The sequence below is a fragment of the Spodoptera frugiperda genome, chromosome 13 (assembly GCF_023101765.2).
Source record: "Spodoptera frugiperda isolate SF20-4 chromosome 13, AGI-APGP_CSIRO_Sfru_2.0, whole genome shotgun sequence".
Classification (NCBI taxonomy): Eukaryota; Metazoa; Arthropoda; class Insecta; order Lepidoptera; family Noctuidae; genus Spodoptera; species Spodoptera frugiperda.
In genome coordinates this window covers 7,284,954-7,306,625 of record NC_064224.1, presented here as the reverse complement: position 1 = coordinate 7,306,625, position 21,672 = coordinate 7,284,954, and the positions used below count along the sequence as shown (strand labels likewise).

At 34.5% G+C, this 21,672-nt stretch overlaps 1 protein-coding gene across 3 annotated transcripts in view; it reads right to left on the bottom strand.

Annotated features, from left to right (window-relative positions):
• The window catches only part of LOC118270204 (glycerol-3-phosphate acyltransferase 1, mitochondrial), an 82,024-nt gene that overhangs the window by 40,446 nt on the left and 19,906 nt on the right, over nucleotides 1–21,672 (bottom strand). Inside the window, exons 1-4 of one of the 3 annotated variants that reach the window (XM_050698099.1) lie at nucleotides 20,202–20,414; nucleotides 16,974–17,248; nucleotides 12,733–12,871; nucleotides 4,681–4,794 (exon numbers count right to left, since the gene is read on the bottom strand). In XM_050698099.1, the coding sequence (XP_050554056.1) occupies nucleotides 4,681–4,794; nucleotides 12,733–12,871; nucleotides 16,974–17,083 (363 nt within the window). In that variant the 5' untranslated portion in view covers nucleotides 17,084–17,248; nucleotides 20,202–20,414. Of the gene's footprint in view, nucleotides 1–4,680; nucleotides 4,795–12,732; nucleotides 12,872–16,973; nucleotides 17,629–20,201; nucleotides 20,415–21,672 lie in introns of those variants that run through there. The other 2 variants (XM_050698100.1, XM_050698101.1) reach the window with 2 other exon arrangements.

Below are 21,672 nucleotides of genomic sequence, written 5' to 3'. Positions count from 1 at the left end.
TCAGAGATCTAATATGGACACAGCGCAGGCTACAAACTCAATATAAAGATCAAATATTGTGCCAAAATGACATGACGTCATGGTTTTTTACAAGTCATCAGTTTAAGAGATATTTTTGCATCGAGAAAACTTGGATCTTTATTAAAGGATTTAGGGTGATTTTCCACCAATAATGTGCTATAGAGCTATGCTATGAGGATGTAATAGCTAAACTATAAAACTATCTGATCGTTTCCTGTAATTCTAAGCTATGAAGCAATGCGAGGAAGATGCGCAGCTCAAGTATGCGATGTATCGATAGTCGAGAAGCTATCCATAGCATCTTTCCATATAAAAAAACATAGCTTAGTTTGTACTATGATTGGTGGAAGCCAAACGCATCCACAGCAACGTAACATAGCACATCTCTGATAGAAAAGCACCATTAAGCAAATCCTCTAGAGACCTCTCGTCTGAAGAAGCGGCAATTGTTACATTATGTTAAAGATATAAAGAGATTACTTTATGAATGATAATTTAGATATTAAAAGTTCAAAAATACTTTAATCAGACCTGCCACACAAAAACTACCTGAGAATTAGCATTGTTAATCCTTTTGGAAAAACGGGGATGACATCATCACTTGCTGTACATCTTTACAAAATATATACAAAAAAAGTATTGCTTTATCAGATTTACGTAATAGTGTTTGGAGCTTCCCTTTAAGCAAATAGATGCCTGTGTTGGGAAAAATCTTTGTCACTATAACACATAGTTTATTCTACAGTAGACAAGTGTGTACAAATACATGATTAGAATTCAGCACAATACGTCACACGTACCACAAATTCTAGGCCAGGAAGTCAGATAACCTTTAACTAGAATAGATTCACTGAGTCGTTCCGGCCGAACGCTACTTCGTATAGATATCCCTTTATTAACCTCGGGGCTAATTGATAGATAATCGTAACTTAAGTTTAAGTGAATTTAGTGACTGTTTCAAGGTTCTAATTGTTATGGGTACTGTATATGAGGAAGACGGGTTTAAAAGAGCTCAATGACATTCAGAAATCTATACACGTAAATAAAGTTGGTGTGTCTGTTTGTAATATTGAAATAGTCAGTTTTTATTACATGACCATAAATACATACGAAATAGGTATATATTTTTACAAATTTTGTCTCTCTGTCTGTTTGTTTGTTTGTTCTCGCTAATCTCAGAAATGGCTGGGCCGATTTTGACGTTACTTTTATTGGTAGGTAGCTTACGGACTAAGCAATATTTTAGGCTACTTTATTTAGTCACAAAGTCCGCAATCCATGCGAGCGTAGCCGCGACCATCTAACCTTCTAAGTATTTGCGAAAACCGCAAAGATTTATTTTATTGGTTTAGGGGCAAACGACCTGTCGGTAACCTAATGGTTATTAAGCGATCAGCTTCGCCCATGGACACCAACAACACCAGAAAAAAAGAGTAGGTTCTAAAGGTATGTCGAAAGTGGTCTTTTAACATCCGATCCATTGAGGAATCAAAGTAACTATATCATTAAGTTTCTGATAAAGACTTTCTTAACATCAAGAAAAACTGCAATACTATGTTTAGACTATAATGTGATAGAGAATCAATGTTTTTATTAAACGGAATGTACTGATACCTCTCTAATGGAGCCGTGTTTGAAGGTATGTGACTGTGTTGCAAGTATCAAGATAGACAAATGATGTACAAGTTTTCCAAGTGAGTCGGCTGAGGAAAAGTCCTTTGTTTATATGATACGACTGGCAGATGGGACACGCATGATAAACATTGCAAGAGATTTAAGATAACATGGAATTGTTTGTTTAATAAAAGGCTTTATATATCCTTTTCTCTCTGATTGTTCCCTCATGGTCAGCATCAGGTTTGCATCTGAAGCATATGATCTGCTTCCAGCGGTTACTGATCAGCGCGTCTCTTGTCTTAAATGATAAAAGATATTTATTCCTGTAAATGGGTTATAAAATAACACTTTTACACGTCAATATTTCAAATAGTAGTATAATCCGACTACTCTGAGAAGAAATGCCGAAACAAACTCAGAGGTCATAGTGTCTTTTAAAGTCCAGACAATGAAATAGTGGATAATGTGAGAGAAAGTAAATATTTATTTTTCTCATTATCACATAACAATGTACAGCAAACAATTAGGATACAATAAACTTGAGACTGATATATGTTGTAGGTAAAACCTGTCTTACAGATAAAATCTTGTCAAAATTTTGAAGACGACTCTTTCACCTGATCTTTCCATCTCTTTGAGGACATCTGCACAATCTTTTGCCTTCGGTATTCCTAAGAGGTAACTAAGCTGGGTCACCAACGAAGGGATAGACTAAGCTTAACATTTTTTACAGCAAAACCTTTAGATCCGCATAATAAGAAAGCCGCTGGATGCAGGTTGTTTCCAATCGGTCAATCTAAAAGCCATTAGGAAAGGCCTACATATGTTCAGTAGTGGACATCTCATGGCTGATATGATGATGATGAATAAGTGAGAGTATATTGCTATAACAACTCTCTATCACTTCTTGAAACCGCATTGAAACTCTTAATTTTTAAGAGATTTTGCCTTTATGTTTATTTAAAACCCAAATCAATATAGTCTTTATTCCAAGTTACCTTAACGTTTGTATTATAAAAATAACGAACCAAACATTTTTTTTATATCGTCACGCTTTTAATCCTTGAAGAGGTAGGCAGAGGTGCAAATTATGGCACGTAATGCCACTGTACAATAATATATACCCACTTTTCAAAATGTATGTTGTAAATCCCATGTAATAGGTACAGAGCCTATTACCATATACCAGGCACATTTCCAGACTCCGTGCTACTACTGAGAAATTTCGAATAACCGATAAAAGCCTAGTAATACTTCGCCCGACCCCGGAATCAAAGCCGATACCCCATGCCCGGCAGTCGCACTTACAAAGAAATAAATATAGTAAACCTTTCAATAATATGTTAGTGGAACGCACGATATCAATAAAAACGTGTATAAATGCGCAGTTATACATATAACGCTTTGAACAAAAAACGTTAGCAACTAGCTATATATATGTACCTACGGAAGACAACGCTCTTTGCACTGTGTGATAGTGATAACACAATATACTTTAGACTGCGCAGTTCAACAGAACAACGTCTTTGTTTTAGGAGTACTATTGTTATTTTGTACCATTACTCATTATTATTAATTTGTATTATCAGTTTATAAGGTTAATAAAGTAGTAACGACTTTCAGTATTCGATTTTCTTATTTATTTTTTGTTACCAATGTCTTACTTACTTACTTAGCTTAGCACCAATTTATAATAATAAACTTCATTAAAGACATATGTTTTTTTTATTCTCTATTATTTACCAATTTAAATAAAGGATCAAGCTTAGTAGCATTTGTATAAGAATGGCAATAGGTATAACAAGTTTGAATAAATATTATTAAACACTAAAATGTGTGGTTCAAAGGACCAATTTCAAAACAAAAGACCAATTATTTCTTATTTTATTTAGGTCAGGTCAAAGTACTTCGCATTTCATTTAATTCGGATTCTCGGATTGGTTAATTATGTCATTTAATTAAGACCAGGTCAAAAGTGACCTATTCAACTAAATTATTTTTGACCCAAAATATACTTTGTAATCTGCCGTGTCTTTGCCTAGTAGGGGGACAGTTACAAATATATCATATTTATATATTTACTGTACATACTGGTATGTAAAAAATACTACTCATATGTAAAACGGCTGAATGGATCGAGATGAAATTTGGAACAGCGGTAGATTATCGTCTGGAATAACACATAGCACATATTTATCCCATGGGAACGCGGCCAAAGCCGCTCGCAGTCGCTAGTAAATTATTATTTATTTATTTACATAACAATCTACTCATAATTTAAAAATAGTAATCGTCAATTGGTCATATTTTATTATAATTACGTTTTATGCATGCATACACAATAATATACACACGCCTATTATAATATCATAAAGAACAGTAAATTACAGTTTTTTCAGTGCCTGACACTATCAGCGATAAACATGCAATAACTAGCAATATTACATACTCACTGTGTCATTATGTGTATGTAAATAAAGTAAATATTTTCAACTATCTACCATCTAAATAGATATAAATAAAAATGTATCATCTGACTGTTTGTACATGCAAACTACCGAACGGCTGCATCGAATTTGATAATTATTTTTGTTTTGTCAGCGCCCGCTTTACCACCTTCATATAAGTTCCCGATAAACTTATGTGACAGATAGTGCATACAAATTACGTTTTTAATTCAAAGTTATCTGATACATAGCGGCTATCCAGACATTATGAAACAAATGTTTAGTGTAGTATTTCATAAAGGTATCAGACAATCTTCTATCCAAAGATATTTTGGTAATTCATGTGGAAAGCGGGTACCATTTGTTTACTCCACCGAACGAATCCGATATACCACGAGTGTAAAATATCTATAAATATTGTATATTAACAGAAAAAGTAAAAAAATATTTGCTCACAACAAATATTTACAGAATAGTAAAACCCGTGTCAAATTCGCACAAGCCAATCTCGACGTAATATCGAATCACTACAAAGTTCAAAATCCATTCTACCTCAAAAACCTATAATATCAAAGTCATGTATGGAAGAACTCACCCTAGAAGCTGGTGCACACCGTCCACAGGCCATTCCTGAAGGCGGCCTGAGTTGCGGTTCTGGGGCTGGGATGACGGGACCTTCCTTTATCCTGAACAGTGACGACTTGCGGCACTGGGAACAGAAACAAAATTAATAATGTATCATAAAAAAATAATAGCCTAGAACAGTCAGCAAGTCGTGAGCTTGATTAGCCTATTATTTTGAGGGCGAAAGTCATCCTATTATGTCTCCCGCCTTGGGCGAGGCGAGAGGGATTGTCAGACTCTTACTGAGTAAAAACCACCCCGTTCCAACTCTTGCTTTTCGAGCCGGAGCCCCGGTAAACCGCTACGCAGTCCAGTGGTCACAAAGTTGGAATAGGGTGGTTTTTAGTCAGTAAGAGTCTGACATATTGGAAGAACTGAGACCTTACAACAACTAATGAAAGCAAAATATCCTCTTTATTTCAAGAGTACATTCTTGAAAGGATCGTCATCATCATCACCATTTCGTCTTCGTATCCTTACTCTAATTAATCTATGTCTATGTGCTCCATCCTCAGCCACATCTTCGCTTTGCCGTTCTGGCAATAAGCGGGTTAGTGGCCAAACGCAGACTTATCAAAGTTAAAAAAAAACTGACGGACGGAGTCAACGCATTACGTTCTCTATTTAAATATCATCATAAATGATAAATGATAAATGATATTTATTTTGCAAATAGGTTATAAAATAACACTTTTACACGTCAATCTCTTAAATAACTAGATGAGGCCGGCATTTCCTATCCGACTACTCTGAGAAGAAATGCCGAAACAAACTCAGAGGTCATAGTCTCTTTTAAAGTCCAGACAAAATCAATTAAAGATGTCGGAGAACCGTGCAAGTTGATTCTGTAGTGGTCTTTTGAGGAAAGAACCACAGCAGTTTGAGCGGACCTGTTCAGATGGCAGCACGCATGTGTCAGTTTACAATCAGCTCAGCTGACGGCTGTTGCTGAATGATCCGACGAACAACACCAACCAAAAGAACATTTGGGTAGGCCACACAAATGCTCAAACTGTCAGAATATAATTTACTAAAAATAAAATGACTAGCAAAAGTCTCACACGGTCCTCAAACTAACAATTTTAAAAGGAAATATAAAAATATAAAAGGAAAAAAATATAAAACAATGTCAAATTAAGTTTATGTCAAATTGTATAAAAAATGTAACTATATGTTACAAACATGTCAGCAAGACCTGTGTGGACATTATAGCAGTTCATTCCCAAGCCTGACTATCCTCCAAGTAGTCTTTTATTTTATAAAAAGCTTTACTACAAAGTTTTTCTTTAATAAAATTTTTAAATTTACCTAGGTTTAAACTTTGAATATGGCTGGGAACTTTATTGTAAAAGCGTATACATTGACATCTAAACGAACCGCTTATTTTCTTAAGTCTAGTAGTAGGAACAACATATTTATTTTTATTTCTAGTGTTGATATTGTGTATATCACTGTACTTTTTAAATAACTTTATGTTTTTATGAGCATACACTATATTTTCATAGATATATTGAGAGGCAACAGTCATTATATTAATTTCTTTAAATAGTTCCCTGAGAGAATGCCTCGGACTAAGATTATAAATTGATCGAATGGCTCGCTTCTGCAGCACAAAGACAGACTGAATGTCAGCAGCATTCCCCCACAGGAGAATACCATATGACATGATACTATGGAAATAACTAAAGTATACTAGACGCGCTGTATTTACATCAGTTAAATTTCTAATTTTTTTAACGGCATATGCTGCTGAGCTGAGCCTTTTCGACAACTTATCTATATGTGGGGCCCACTGTAGCTTAGCGTCTAGAGTTATACCTAAAAAGATAGCTGAATCTACAGGGTCCAACTCCCCGCCCTTGATTAGCACGCTGGTTTTGACATGCCTAACATTTGGTGTTGTGAATTTAATGCATTTAGTTTTTGTTTCATTAAGTAGCAAGTTATTGGCACTAAACCAGCGTACTATTTTTGAGAGAGCACTATTTACATGATCACTGACTAATTGTCCACGTTTGAGTTTAAATAATAAAGAGGTATCATCAGCAAACAGTACTATCCCATGGTTATCCTTTACAAGGTAAGGTAAGTCATTAATATAAATAAGAAATAAAAACGGACCGAGAATTGACCCCTGCGGAACACCCATCCTAACAACAGACCCGGCAGAAATTTTCCCGTTAATCTCAACTCTCTGAATTCTATTACTCAAGTAAGAGATAAGTAGGTCCAGAGAGTTGCCCCGCACTCCATAATGGGATAGCTTCCTGATCAGTGTTTCATGAAGGACACAATCGAACGCCTTGGATAAGTCACAAAAAACACCCAATGCGTCCCCTGAGTCCTCCCACGCGTCATATACTTGATTAAGAAGTTCAACACCGGCATCAGTTGTTGAACGACCCCTTGTAAATCCAAACTGGTTACCATGCAATAATTTATTTCTATTAAAAAATCTTTGCATCTGATTTAGAATAATTTTTTCAAAAATTTTACTGAATGTAGGTAGTACTGAAATAGGTCTAAAGTTAGTGGGGTCAGAAGTACTACCCGATTTAAATAACGGAGTTATTTTACTATTCTTCATGAGATCAGGAAACACACCACGATCAATACAGTTATTAAAAATTAAAGCTAATACAGGTGCCACAATAGTTATTACAGAGCTAGCAATGTACACAGAATTACCCCACAGGTCAGCAGTCTTTTTCTTATTCAAAGTATGGAACGTTTTAATTATATCTGTATAATCTATGTGTTCAAAATTGAAACTTGAATGGCAAGCTACAACATTTTCTTTTAGTAAAGATTCTGCGACAGTGGGTGATGAATTCAAGGACCTGGTAGTGGAAACAGGAATGTCCGAAAAGAAGTTTTCAAATGCGGCTGCAACTTCAGCATCTGATTTAATTACATTATTATCAATTACCAGATTATATTCACTACTTCTCCTTTTAGATCTTCCTGCTTCACCATTAATAATACTCCAGGTCGCTTTAATTACATTGGAACTGTTTTTTATTTTAGAGCTCAAATATAGTGATTTAGCAATAGAGCAAACTTTTTTAAACAATTTAGAATACTTCTTTACATATTCATTAAATTCAATAGTGTTTATAAATATCCTCTCGTTATATAGCTCATATAGGCGTTTCCTACTTTTATAGATGCCAGTGGTTGCCCATTGATTGAAAGGCGCATTGCCATGAGCTGGTATGGTTTTAGGTGTGAAGGTAGATTTAAACTCGGTATGGTAAGTATTTAAAAAATCATTACACAAGTTATTCGTATTTTTATTCCTTAATAATAAAGGTAATTTGTCAGAGAGTTTAGATTTGAACGTTTCAATGCGTCTTTCAGTCTTTGGGTTAACAATAATATGTGGTTTCGACACTTTATTTACTTTATTTTCTATTGAAATTAATTGTCCACAATGATCTGAATCAAGCAATGATATAATTTGTTTATTAGTTGGTACAATATCAGTATAAATATTATCTAGACAAGTAGCACTAGTAGGAGTTATCCTAGTGGGCTCCAGAAACAGGTTCGTTAGGTTAAACGAAGCAAATAAACTTACAATTCTAGTACTTAAGCTAGAATTTTCCAACAAATTTATATTAAAATCGCCACAAGTAATGATGAATTTATTTGAACTACTGAGTTTATTTAATACTTCATCTAATACTGTTTCAAAACAGTCATACAAACCAGAAGGTGGTCTATACACACTCAAAACAATAAACCGCTCTAATTCCACACAGGCTATTTCAACAGTACGTTCAACAGAGTAACCAACTATATCCTTGCGTTCTTTGAATTTAAGATTGTTATTTATTAAAATTAGTGAACCACCATGTATAGCGTCTTCTCTGCTGAACGAGCTACCAATCTGATGATTACCAAAGTTGAACATTAGCTGATGGGATTTCAGCCAATGCTCAGTAATGCACAAAATGTCAACATTATTACAGTTTAAAAATAATTCTATTTCTAATTCTTTACTCATGAAACCTTGGATGTTTTGGTGCACCAGATTGATAATATTACTGTTAAGTATGCAAGAGGATGACTCTATTGTCTTGCTCTTTAATTTAAATTATTAGTAATATCAACATTCAATGTCACATTACTAATATTAAAGTCAATATTAGAAGGTTGCTCAATAGGAGTAACCTGTTTAGCCAAGTTCTTGGCTGTTATACTAATAAAATATGATAGCGATACCGCTATTTGTCTTAAATAATATCTGGAAAGATAGTACCTATCTTCTGTCAAATATACATGTTTGCCAACATAATTGTTGGTATCAATCATATTAATATTTGAATTATTGCATAACTGATACATTGCAATATTTAGTTTATATCTAAGGTTGTTTTCTTCCTGTGGCAACCTATTACTGTAAGGCAATGTAAACAAAATGATCTGCTTTAATTTTAGTTCTGTAATTGAACTATGAAATTTAGATAAACTATTTTTATTTAAACTACCTCTATTACCACAAATAATAATGAGGGTAGAATCTTTGTTAAAATTGTAATTAATAATTTTCTCAGAAATTTTAGTAAAAGTACAGCCGGGCATACAGTGATTTATTATTGTTTGTCCTGGGTAACTATTTGTCAATAAAGAACCTAAGTTCTTTCCAATCTCATCACTGAAGATTACAACACTGTTATTACAACTATTATTACTGTTATATTGGGTAGGAAACACTAAACTGGCACCATGAGGCAAGGTGGTATCACACATTGGCACAGTACAAGCAGGCAGCACATTACTAGAATCACATTTTTCACATGGGTTTTCCTGTGACTGTGACCGCACTAACTCATCCATAGCCAACATGTATTCCCTCATTTGTTTTTCTGATGCACTGTATTTGTTGGTCATTGTGTGCAACTTTGCTGTTAAATGATCTATTTCTAGTTGTAAGTTCTGTGTGTCAGTTTCATATTTCCTATTCCTTTGATTTAATTTGTTAGAATAAATATTAAGTTGATTTAAAAGCCGGAACCGTTCTTTGTTTAATTTTACATTTTTTATGAAAAACTTTTGTCTTTTCACCAATCTGTTAGTCTTTGTTATGAATTTGTTTATTTTAATATACTTCTTTAGTTTTTTGTTACTGTAACAAAGAGTTCTTGAGGAATGACATGAATCACTTTCACAAGTTAAGTCTATAGTCAATGGATTCAAGTCTAAATGTTGTGATTGAGAAGCACGGGCTGACACCAATTCGCTGAAGAGACTGTTATTCAGACTGGCCGTGATGTTATGATTAATCGTTTCAAGGTGGCTAATTTGATTAGTGGCCTCATGCAGCTGCTGTTCTAAGTGAGCTTTATCATGTAATGTTTGTTCGTACTCACTGCTGCACTGACTGAATCCGTCCACAACGAATTGGAGCCTATCCCGGGCCTCAATGGCTTCAGTGTGTTGTGTATGTAACTGAGCCATTTCACATTTAAGCTTCTTATTACTGTTTAACACGTCTAAGAATTCCCTCTCATTGTCATCTCTTTCCCTCATTAATTGTTCACACAACTCCCTTGAGGCCTTTAGTTCGCTCAAAGCCAAGTTAAGCTTTGACTCCTCTTGGCGAGCATGGGCTTTACGTGTGAGAATCATATTGGAAATGGAGACAGAGACAGTAAGAAGGAAGTTATAATAATAATTAAGAGATGTGAAGCTAATTAGTCAAGAAAATTAGTAGAAAAGTTAAGTAATTGTAAACAAAGGAGTTGTGTCAACAAACTCGAAGAGGTTATGATTATTAATATTATTAACTTATACGGCCTAATACTTAAGCTATATTTACTGGTCTTTGTAAACACAAGTATTATGACGCAAATTAGCCGATTTCGCTAAAATAATGCTATATTTTACCTGATATCGAGATGACAATTTAGCAAATCCTTAACGCCGGTAACCGTGAATTTATCAACTTCACTAATTTCACAAGTAATACGTAAAATATTGTAAAACTGAATAGCAAGCACTATATATTTAATATTTCCTCAGTGTTGAGATGTATTTAGGGGAATAATATGCAAATAAACATTAATTATTTTAAAAAATAACACGGACAACTACAAATCAGCTGTTTACCCCAGTGTTGCCACAAGAAAAAAAAAAAAAAAAAAAAAAAAAAAAAAAATCATATCACCAATCCTCTTTTCTTTCAAATCTTTCCCCAATCTATTCACCATTTCTTTGGTAAACTTGGCTTAAAGCGATGGACTTTAGAAAAAATAAAACTCGAACTCGTTAAGTCACATGATTGCATTATGCATATCGCATTACATAAACTTCTCCGTGAGTCATTTGCGTTTGTTTTGGTAATATGAATATGTGTGGTGTTTAAAGGTAAGCGTCCACAAGCCCGCATCGCACGCAACGGATTTTAGTTTGTCTTGTATAGAAACTTATACAACTGCGTCCACTGATCCGCATCGTACGGATCGCATCATCGGCAATGCCTACATGCGATGCGTACCGATGACGTCATACGGAATGCGTACGATGCGGGCCTGTGGACTCTTACCTTACAAGTGCCCGTGGAAATATTCACTACTTCTCGTATGAGTAAGTAATTCGGAAATAATAGTCATAATCAGTTTATCACCTAAAATTGTGTGCAGATCACATCTATTTTTAAGAAAACTTGAACGTTTGCACGTCACAGATGAAATGTTTTCCTGCTGATATTGTCGAGCTAAAAATACGGTTTGAATACCACGTGTTAGAAGTACATTGTATAAGTATAATTTTAAAACCTAATTCTATTATCTTCTCCTAATTTAATATTTCTTTCGTATACGAGAATAAAATCCTATTCTCTTGGCTTTAATTTAACATTTGTTTTGTATAATATTCGTATAATGAGCACCATTTACGTCCTTTAAGAATTTTAGCTACTAATTATCTCGCATACCTATTTATTCAACAATGATTTATAAAAAACAACTCGAATTTCAAGATTTTACATTTGGATTTGGACACACATTATTCATTAATTTAGAATGACTTGGCTCACGAGGTTGCCGACATTTGGAGTGTGGATTCGGCTATCATTGTGCCGGTCGTGTCGGCCAATGAGCTGATCCCTAACCCTAGGTAGTCCGCAGCTCCGGATCAGGCATCAGCCCTACTGGACCCCATCTGTGGTGGTCTTTAAGGCGCGATGGCTCTTTAAGGCGCGCGCGGAAGTCTTCAGAGCAATAACCAGCTTGGACCGTGCTCCTGCTACTGGTTAGCTCCTATTTTATATTTTAAATAAATATATGAATTATTACAAGATTACAACAGAAAGAACATCATAACCGTCCATTAAACAGTTTCGTGACAAAGGTATTGTTGTTATCTCAATAATAACGTTGTTAGTGTTACTTAACTTGAAAACAGTTATAACTAGCGGGTAACGCAACACTAGTACTGCACTAAATGACACTGCGTTTATGATCTGATGATTACCACACAGTGGGACTGAAGATGGAGTCAAGGCATTACATTGCGCAGCTGATCGAAATTTAAGTATTTGAGAAATCGCGAAAATTTCTGCACCTCGGGATAAATTACTAATGATAGGTACTTATTTTAAAACTACAAACAAATTACGGGATATTTGGAAATTCTGCAATTGTTTTCTTGGAAATCTGGGAATCTTGGGATATTTGGAAATCTGTAGATTTGCGAGATACACAATTTTGACACAAGCTCCATACCTACAAAATGTCTGCAGGTAGATAGGCTATTGAAATTAACCGTTAGAAGCTCAAATTTTAGAGGCAGTTATACCCTGCAGTATTTTTTACAAATAATACAGAGTGTTGAGGAGTAGACGGCACAAGACTTCATTAGAGCCTCGATTACTTTTAATTGTCTCATTTAAAGGCAGTTCAGACTAACATTGACAGAAGAAAAAGATAGACACATATTAAACACAACTTATGTCTCTTAACATTATTAAACAAAGGCTTTCTTTTTGTCTTTTTAAATAAGTAAGGAGAAAACTTACATTAGTAGTACTATCCATCTTGGAGTACTCTTGTTGTCGTTTGCGCGCGCGCACGGCTTGCCTGAGCGAGCTGCTTGTGTCCCGCCCACACCACCCCCCCACCCTTTCGCCGACCACCTCTAACATATCGGCTACACGACTGTGGACAAATAAAACGTTGGATTAGTATAAAAATATAAAGTTTTTCATAAAGTTTCAAATTATTTTGTAATTTGATTGAAAGCCCGGTGTTTGGCCAAATAATAGTCCCTATTCCGTGAGGGAAAGGCCAGGAGCCCATAGCACAGGTTTTCCTAGTTTGGGTTCCTGAATCCTACCACTTGCCATTTTAATTGTTTAAAACCTGATCATGTAACATATTGGTCGTGGTCCGGAGGTTTAAGACGATCATTTCTCATGACTGAGAGTGCGAGTTATAAATCTACCAACGGCAAAATCCCAATTTGACTGTTCCCGAGTTATGTGCACTTTCTATGATTATTTAGACACCACTGACTAACGATGAAGGATAACATTGTGAGGAAACCTGGGAAGTTAGAAATCGCCAACCCGCACTGAGCAAACGTGATGATTAATGCTCAAACCTTCTCCGGGTGAGAAGAGGCTACTTTTAAGGCTGTTAATTGTCATCAGTGCATAGCAATAGAGTTTTTCTTATGGCACGCGTAAGACAAGAGTAAGCGTAATCGCATAAAAATAATAAGATGTTTCATCATCATCATATCCATACCCAAAACGAAGTAAAGTGAAGTAATCAAAACGAGAGCGCGTTCAGCGCTCTCTCAGCGCCGAGCGGGCTCTGATTTTGTTTTCAACGTAAAGCAGACTCGTACTAAGGGTACAGGGCCTTTATCAAAAGAAACAGAATTACACATATAACTATACAAATTATGTACTCCCAATCCCAAGTCAATAACCGTTATCGACATTTGACGTAACCGCTCGATAGATTATCGATTTTGCGTATAAAAAAATGATTTCGCTATTAATAATATGCGATCATCGATCATAGAGCATAATATCGTAATATTTATCATTAATTTCAGATTTGCAATAAAATTCGCACGTGATTTGAGAGATAACGGTACAGATAACATTGTAAGCTTGTTATTTGGTATTGGTATGCAATTGATTTAAATTTGAAATGTTTTTTTTATTTGCCGCTTGTAATCGTGACGTGGACATTGACAACGTACTTATTATCGTTATTTTGTACTAAACAATTAAGTAGGTATAATGCAAGATTTGTTTGAAATAAATGTATGAAACTATTTATGTCTTTAGTGCACTTTTGAAGTATTCGTTACATACATAATAAAAAATAGCAGTAAATGTTTGGAAACTAATAATACAAGTACTTAAGACATAGATATATCAGTAGAATCTCTCTCTAGAGATGATTAAAGACTTTTCTAGATTAATGTTTAATTTAGTTTGCTATTGGCGTTTGACCAGGCCAGCGGCCAGATACAGATACAAGCCAAACGTTGACCTATTAAGTATTAAAATAAAAAAATATCCGCAGTCAACTTAGTGTTTGCATTACATACACAATGTAGAAACCCTAACTTAAAGAGATTGAATATGCACCAACTTTTGAATCATAGCTTCTGGAAATAAGTAGATATGTAAATGACACTGCAGAATGACGATAACAGAAAAAAATATCAATTAAATAAACACATGTAGGTACCTAAATATTGCAGGTATTGTTATCGTATATAATCTAGTAGATCGTTAAACACATATGTAATTATGTATTCACGAATGGATTAACATTCATTATCCATAAACTACCTTAAGACTGACAGATATACATATGGAATCTTATTAATATTATAAATGTGAATATTTGTGTGTATGTGTGTTACTCAATCACGTCAAAATGGCTGAAAGGACTTAATCTACCCCACTTTTTATTCCACGAGACTGCATGTGAAGGTGCAGATAAATAAATATTCTAGTAACATTGACAATTTCAATACATTTACTGCAGTACTCAGACTTCAAAGTCATTCAATGGTTACTTAGCACAGTCCTTAACAATTATTTTGGAAACAAAATCGTTACTAATGAATAGTTTAATAATTGATATTGTAGCTCAGTATTATCATAGCTTTAATTCGCGAATTAAATTCGTCATCTTTTGGAATATTTTTTGGATCGCCGACGACAGCGTATTCGGTTGATTTCAGCCGTTTTGCTGTACAAGGCAGAAGTTTTCGAGAGAAACGCACAGTTGTTGCCTGCCAACCATCTAAATTATGGGGATGGAAGTGCTGTCTTGTCGATAATACAGGGGCAATGAAATAAAGAAATATTGCAACATAATTAATTAGACCTATAAGAAAATCACAAATATATTGCATCATAATTGATTGCAAAAGTATCCGATTAAGGTAAGTAATCTTCATATTACAAAAAAATCAGTATCTAACATGACAAACAAATCCTTGTAATTACAGTGCTATAAAATTTAATAGGCAAAGAGAATATAAGTTTTATATTAATAGGCTTCGTCTGTAGAACTTAGAAGACTCTATTTGGGAATATGGGGATAACAGTACCCTATGTTACTTCGTGAAAAGTAAACTTTCTAATCGTCAAATAGGTTTTCAATTAGTCGGAAATTCACGCACTATATTTATTATTTTATACAACACATACTGCTGCAATCAGAGACATTTAACAATTACTTAAACTATGCCTTAGTAATGGTTTTGTATAGAAAACAATTGCTAAGGACTAGGTTAAGTAACCATTAAATGACTCTGATAATGATGGTTAGTATTTAAAATGTAACAGCTAAGTACCAGGACTTCATAGCATAGCAAGAGGTGTTTAAATAAGGGGGGAATGGTAGATGAGATAAACTACTGAATTTGTTTTTGTATTTGAATGAAATATCGTCTTTTAAACTACGCTGTATTTCCCTTTAGCGCCCGTCTTTGTTTACACAAAATTCTTTTTATGTTTATAAATAAAGTTAAACCATTTGAGGTCATTAACACGAAAACGTATATTATTGTTCATCACGCTAACTTGACATAACAAAACATTAAACAATATTTTTAAACATTGTTATAGAAATGATATTTATAGTTTGTGATATACAGTATATTAGAGTAAATACAATTTTAGACATTTCAAACCACAAAATCTATTAGATTTTAAATAATGTTTTGGTCTGATTGTTTTGAGATAGAGTCGCAGAAAATTAGTGATTTAATTTTTAAACTTCCTTAACTTATGTAATGTTAAAGATGTTTTTTGAAGTGGTTTTTTACAAAGAAGAGTTTAATTGTACAATTGTGTTTTACGTTTTATATGCGTATGTGAATTTACCTTAAACCTGTCACACAGACAGTCAATTAGAGCTAATAAAACGAGAAAGCAGTCTGATAGAATAGATACAATGATACAATTTTCCACTTTTCACAATATCTAGATAAAATAAATTGTGTAGCAGTAAACTGTGTAATCGGTACGAACGATCGTGGGCACTAGAGAGAGTTGACTCGCTTTCAATTAAATCACAATTATTACTAGTTCATAGAAAAACTAGTGTCGCATTGATACTTTTATAAATAAGTATTATGATCTTAGAAACTTTGTTTTCGAATACTTCTCTTGAATATTTCAAGAATTTATTGAAATAATATGATAAAGTTATCGAAAATTACTGATTTAGTTCAAATGAAGATGTGTTACTTTGTACGATCTATGTAGTTGGTGACTCTAACGCGTCTAGAAAAGCCTTTGAATTATAATGAGTAGGTACTAATTACCACAAATAATAGATTTCGCTACTGCTGTACTAACAAATTACCTAGGTCATAGTTTCTAATTTTCGCTAACAATTTATATTATTCAACTGCTAACTAGAATATTACACAAAAACTTATTATTACAAACAACTATTACTATTAAGTTTTATTTCTTAGTTATTCCATTTATTATTATTTATTATTAATGGAATAGCTACGCTTTATGAATATTAAAAAGGACTACAAGCATGGGGATAAGTTCCAAGGTTGCGATGCCAGACAGAAAAATCTTACAATGCGTGAAATGTCAAAGAGAACTGCAATGTGTTCCGATCGCATTATGCAGCAGGCACAGAATAACTAAAGCTACCGGTATCGTGTTACTGTTATGAAATAATGAAACAATAATATAATTGTTCTCAGGTATTTGCGATGGTTGAATGTGCAATGTGGACGTAGAGTGCATGTACAGACCTGGAGGTGAAGAACCAGTAGAGGATGGCGGTGAAGATGGCGAGCTCGGCGGCGCCGCTGGCCACCCGCACGTGCTCCACCATCGTCCACACGCTAATCATCGTATCCATCTCGCTGCTGTTGTGCACCGAAACTACATCACCGACCGTCCAGTTCCACAACGCACTGACTTCCACTATTTTCGACGTAATCTTCACTGATTTTATTTAGCCAATTTATAAATTTTTTTCACTAGAGTCTCGCAAGTTTACGCAACTTTAATCTTCGTCGAGATTCTAAAAAAAAAATACAAATTGTCGATTTCAATTTCTTTACCAGCGCAGGTAAGACGTCCTACCTCCTCAAAAGTCGGAGGCGTATTGACAGTGTCGTTGTGCAGATGTCACAATGTGCACTCCGGTGACCTATGCCCGTTGTATTGCCCGCAGCGTTTGCACTAACGTGATAGATATCGGAGGCAATAGTTCTCCATGCGATACAGATATGAAAACAGTAATTAATAACGACCTAATTGCTTGGTGATAAACTGCTGAACTGTGAACGAGCAAAGTAAGCGCGTGAAGGAGATCACGATTGATATGGATGGCAAAATTCGCACTGGCAACCAGTAGGGAGCGAGTACTTAAAGGACAATGAGGGGGACCAATGAGAGGTGGGGATCGAACACATTAAAGTGATACAACACTTACGTGAACATAAATAATGTACAATCATCCGCATTATTATATCAACATGCCAATTTGGATGATAAAATACGTATTACTGATTAAACATTAATTACGGATGGAAAAAATGTTATATCATTGCGAAAAAAACATGTGAGGAGGAGTGTCCTCTATAGATATGAATTAGTTGATGAAATAGTAAATCTAGCAAATTCTCCTCAAGAAAACATGTGGATTCAGGCGTGGTAGATAATGTTCATCGAATGCTCGTTATGTGATGCGTGATAAAGTTTAATCAAGTGTCAAATAGTCAATAAATAATTAAACAACAAGATGAAGGAGTTCAAGAACATAATATAGATCAGAAAGTAGACCTGAAAATATTGATTGCCTAATTTCTAGTTCTCTATAATTTAGGCAAGTTTATTTATTTGATTTATTCCCTAAAATTGTAGTTCTCTACTTTATTTTGAAAGAGAATTCGTACTAGAATGTTGACATGGTATCGAATTCGATTTGCAACTAAAGTTGGATAAGTAATGTGAAGTATTTTAGGACATGACAACTTATAAGTCACTGCGCGATAATTAGGGTGCTGCTGACTTAAACGGCTCTGTTTGTATGAATGTATTTCTATACTTCATTACAATATGAAACACGTGATGAATAAATTCTACGATGAAAACTATGTTATGATTATAAAAAAAAAACTTTTAGCACATAATGAGTCAACTTTGAACTTTGTGAGGCCTTATAAATTCATCGTGTTGGACTTTAATCTTGGTTGCGGTTATTATATTACAAGTTTATAATAATCGGAAGTTTCAAGCGGTTTCTGGCGTTATTTTGGTTCGGATAAGGTGCAAATTTCCTTTTGTCAATTTTGAAGTTTTACCCAAAACAATCAAGTAGGATTAAGGTGTAAATTGAAGTAACAGACGAAAGCATTACATTAACTGCCCACTCAATGTACCACAACAGAATGAATCAGTTCAGTCATTGTACGCAAATTACGATTTGTATAGATCGGCTACTGAATTGATGCAATCATGTTTTGTGGGTCAAATTGAATTTCCTTTCAAGATATTCATCAGCAATAAAACAAATTAAGAGACTTGTGCGAATACAAAAGTTATATTTAAATTGGGATCACCAGAAGAGTTCCATCAACATTGTTTTGGGTTACATGACAAAACAAGGTCGAGACAAGACTGTATTTGTTATCAATACAGGTATCACATTAACAAAGGCAAAAAACCGTTTTGAAAAAGATAAGCTATCTGGCAATCAAAGAAAGAATGCACGTGGTGCCTTGAGATTCCTACTTATTGTTTGCCACGCATCGCCAGAGGAAAAAGATTCTCGCAACCAAGTACATGACTCGAATGAAGATGTTGATGCAAGGGCAAATGAAGAGTAAATCTTTGTATTTGATTAAAACATTGTCTAAATGCAATGTGTGTCAAAGGCCTGGGCCAAAACTTTAGTTCAAGAGGACAAACAATTTTGGAATGACATAAAACTTTTTATAGTTTTTGTGAAGTCTACATTTTAAGGGTTTCTTACAGAAAATTGCAAGTCTTTACTATAATAACATCACATCTGCTTCAATCAAAAAAGTGGCCCTTTAGCAGTCCAGTTGGCATTTTATTTATACGTTTTCACATTAGCAGCAGTGCCTTATAAGTCACTCACACCTTGATCAGAATTATAAACAGTTGACACACAATCATCACTTGCTACTACATTATTTGTACTATCAAAACCTTCATTTTCTTAATTATATTTTATTTCTACATATTATCTAGCTTTATTTGCAGTAAAATTTCAAGTTTTATTATTTATGTAACCTAGTAGGTACGTAGTTTCGTTAAAATTAAACACAACGCACCGACGCTACCGTCGTGTAATGAATGCATAAATAATTATTGTTGATTAAGAAAGCGACAATTTTATGGAAGTGGTTGCAGTAATTGATAATGTATGGAATTCACACACCATGGGATTGACAAAGAAATTCAGGACAGAGAGAAGTCTGATGAACATTGACATAAATGGGAATGGAGAGACAAATTCTACATAACAGCAGAGATAATTGGCTTGTTACATTATCCACTTTAATACAATTAATTAACAGCCTTGTTCCCTGCCCCAGAGAAAGGGGCAATACATGAGTATCACAAGAAACATTAATCATTTCATACTTCACTTAACAAAGCGTATGGACGATATAGCCGCTCGAATTATATGCATCTTTATGAATGAGGTAAAACGAAGCAATCAGGTCGAAACTAATGCACGAGTATCATGCGGTCTGGTTACTATTATCATTCAGTTCTCAAATAACCATTTCCAGCAAGCATTGGATAAGTAGCTCGGTAACAATATCGTTTACAATACCGACTAGCCGACTGAAGGGGTGTCATTTAACAATTCCAAATAACAACTCCAACGCCGGTACAGAAAGTGAAATCGACATGCAAGCATGAATGCTTGCGAATACTAGCGTTGTGAAAAAATGCACAGGTTGTTTTCTATGTAAAATTACTCTTTAATACTTTACCGAATAATTATCCTCGAAATGTATAACGTAACGCTTGGAATGTGTAAAGATTTTGGAATAATTTGATAATTTTTTGGCACTTGTTCGGTATTAAAAGGTTAAAATGATGCGAATTTTTATGTAACACAATCGTGACCGAACGTTGCGAGGTGCGCGGGCGCGATGCGTGTGATCATGCGCACGGTCGACACAGTACTGCCAGCGAGGCCGGCGTGGACGCGGCATGTGTACGTCACAGACACGCAACCGTTCTATTACAGTAGCAACAGCGATAGAGTTAAGGCGCAAAAGAAATGGGAGCTCTTGGCTTAAACCTGCGTCTTTTCTACGGAAGACATGATGATGTAAAATTTTCAACTGTTAATCAATCATCAATATTTCTAAACTCACATGCTGACATCACACGAACAAACAAATTAGTGGTCTGGATCACACTTTAATGGACGGAAAGCAAAAAGCAGAAAATTAACAGCATGGAAATAATGTTCCATATTCCATACTTTTCACTTGTGTCAATTATTGACAATTTCATTGTCTCATGCCATAGAGAAGCTACATTAAAAGAACGTAGGTCCTAAAAAAGAAACAAATCAAATAGTTTTTACCACCCATCATTGAATAACCACAGAATTATTTATATCTAGAATTGTCATCACCTTGGGAACCAGACAAGCTTATACAACCGTTTGAGAAGAAAAAACTGGAACATTGTGAACTTTGACACTAACACTCAATCGTTAGATTTAGTCAAAACAAAAATCATACGACTGGCTAAGAATTTGGCTAATTATCTTGGTAGGGAAGATAGCTAATCAAATAGTGATGTTTAGTGTATTACCAATACAATTATATTGAAGGTGTACGAAGATTTTTATAATACAAACGTACCGAAACATTTTACTAGTGACTTCGTTAATATGCGTAAAAACTATTAAAGGATACTGTTAGTAATTTACATAACTAAACTGTATAGAGAAAAATACGATTGTTTCGTGAGCTAGTAAGTGCTAAACTCAAGAACGGCTGGACTAAATCAGCTAGCCGATATGAAACATTAATTACAAACGTAGTTTCGGAGTTTTTTGGCACGAAACATCGTATTAATTAATTATCTATTTTATACAATCCATGTTAATGTATGAAAATGACAGTAAAATATCTGAAGAATTGAATCTTTACTACGAAAACATCTGCTTAGAAAATTATGGCAATGTAATGCCAGTTTTGTCTTTAACGCAAATATTTTCAACCAGGGGCAATCGCTTATATTGAGAATTATAAAAAAAATAAACATTACTAAAAACTCCAAAACTTTTAATTTGTTGCCAACCGGGGCTGTTTAAGAATAATTTTTATAAAGGATAAGCCGACAAACGTACGGAGCACTTGATGGTAAGCAATTAACGCTGTCTATGGACAGTTGGACACCCAAAACTCCAGAGGCATTACAATTACATTGTCGGCCTTTTCG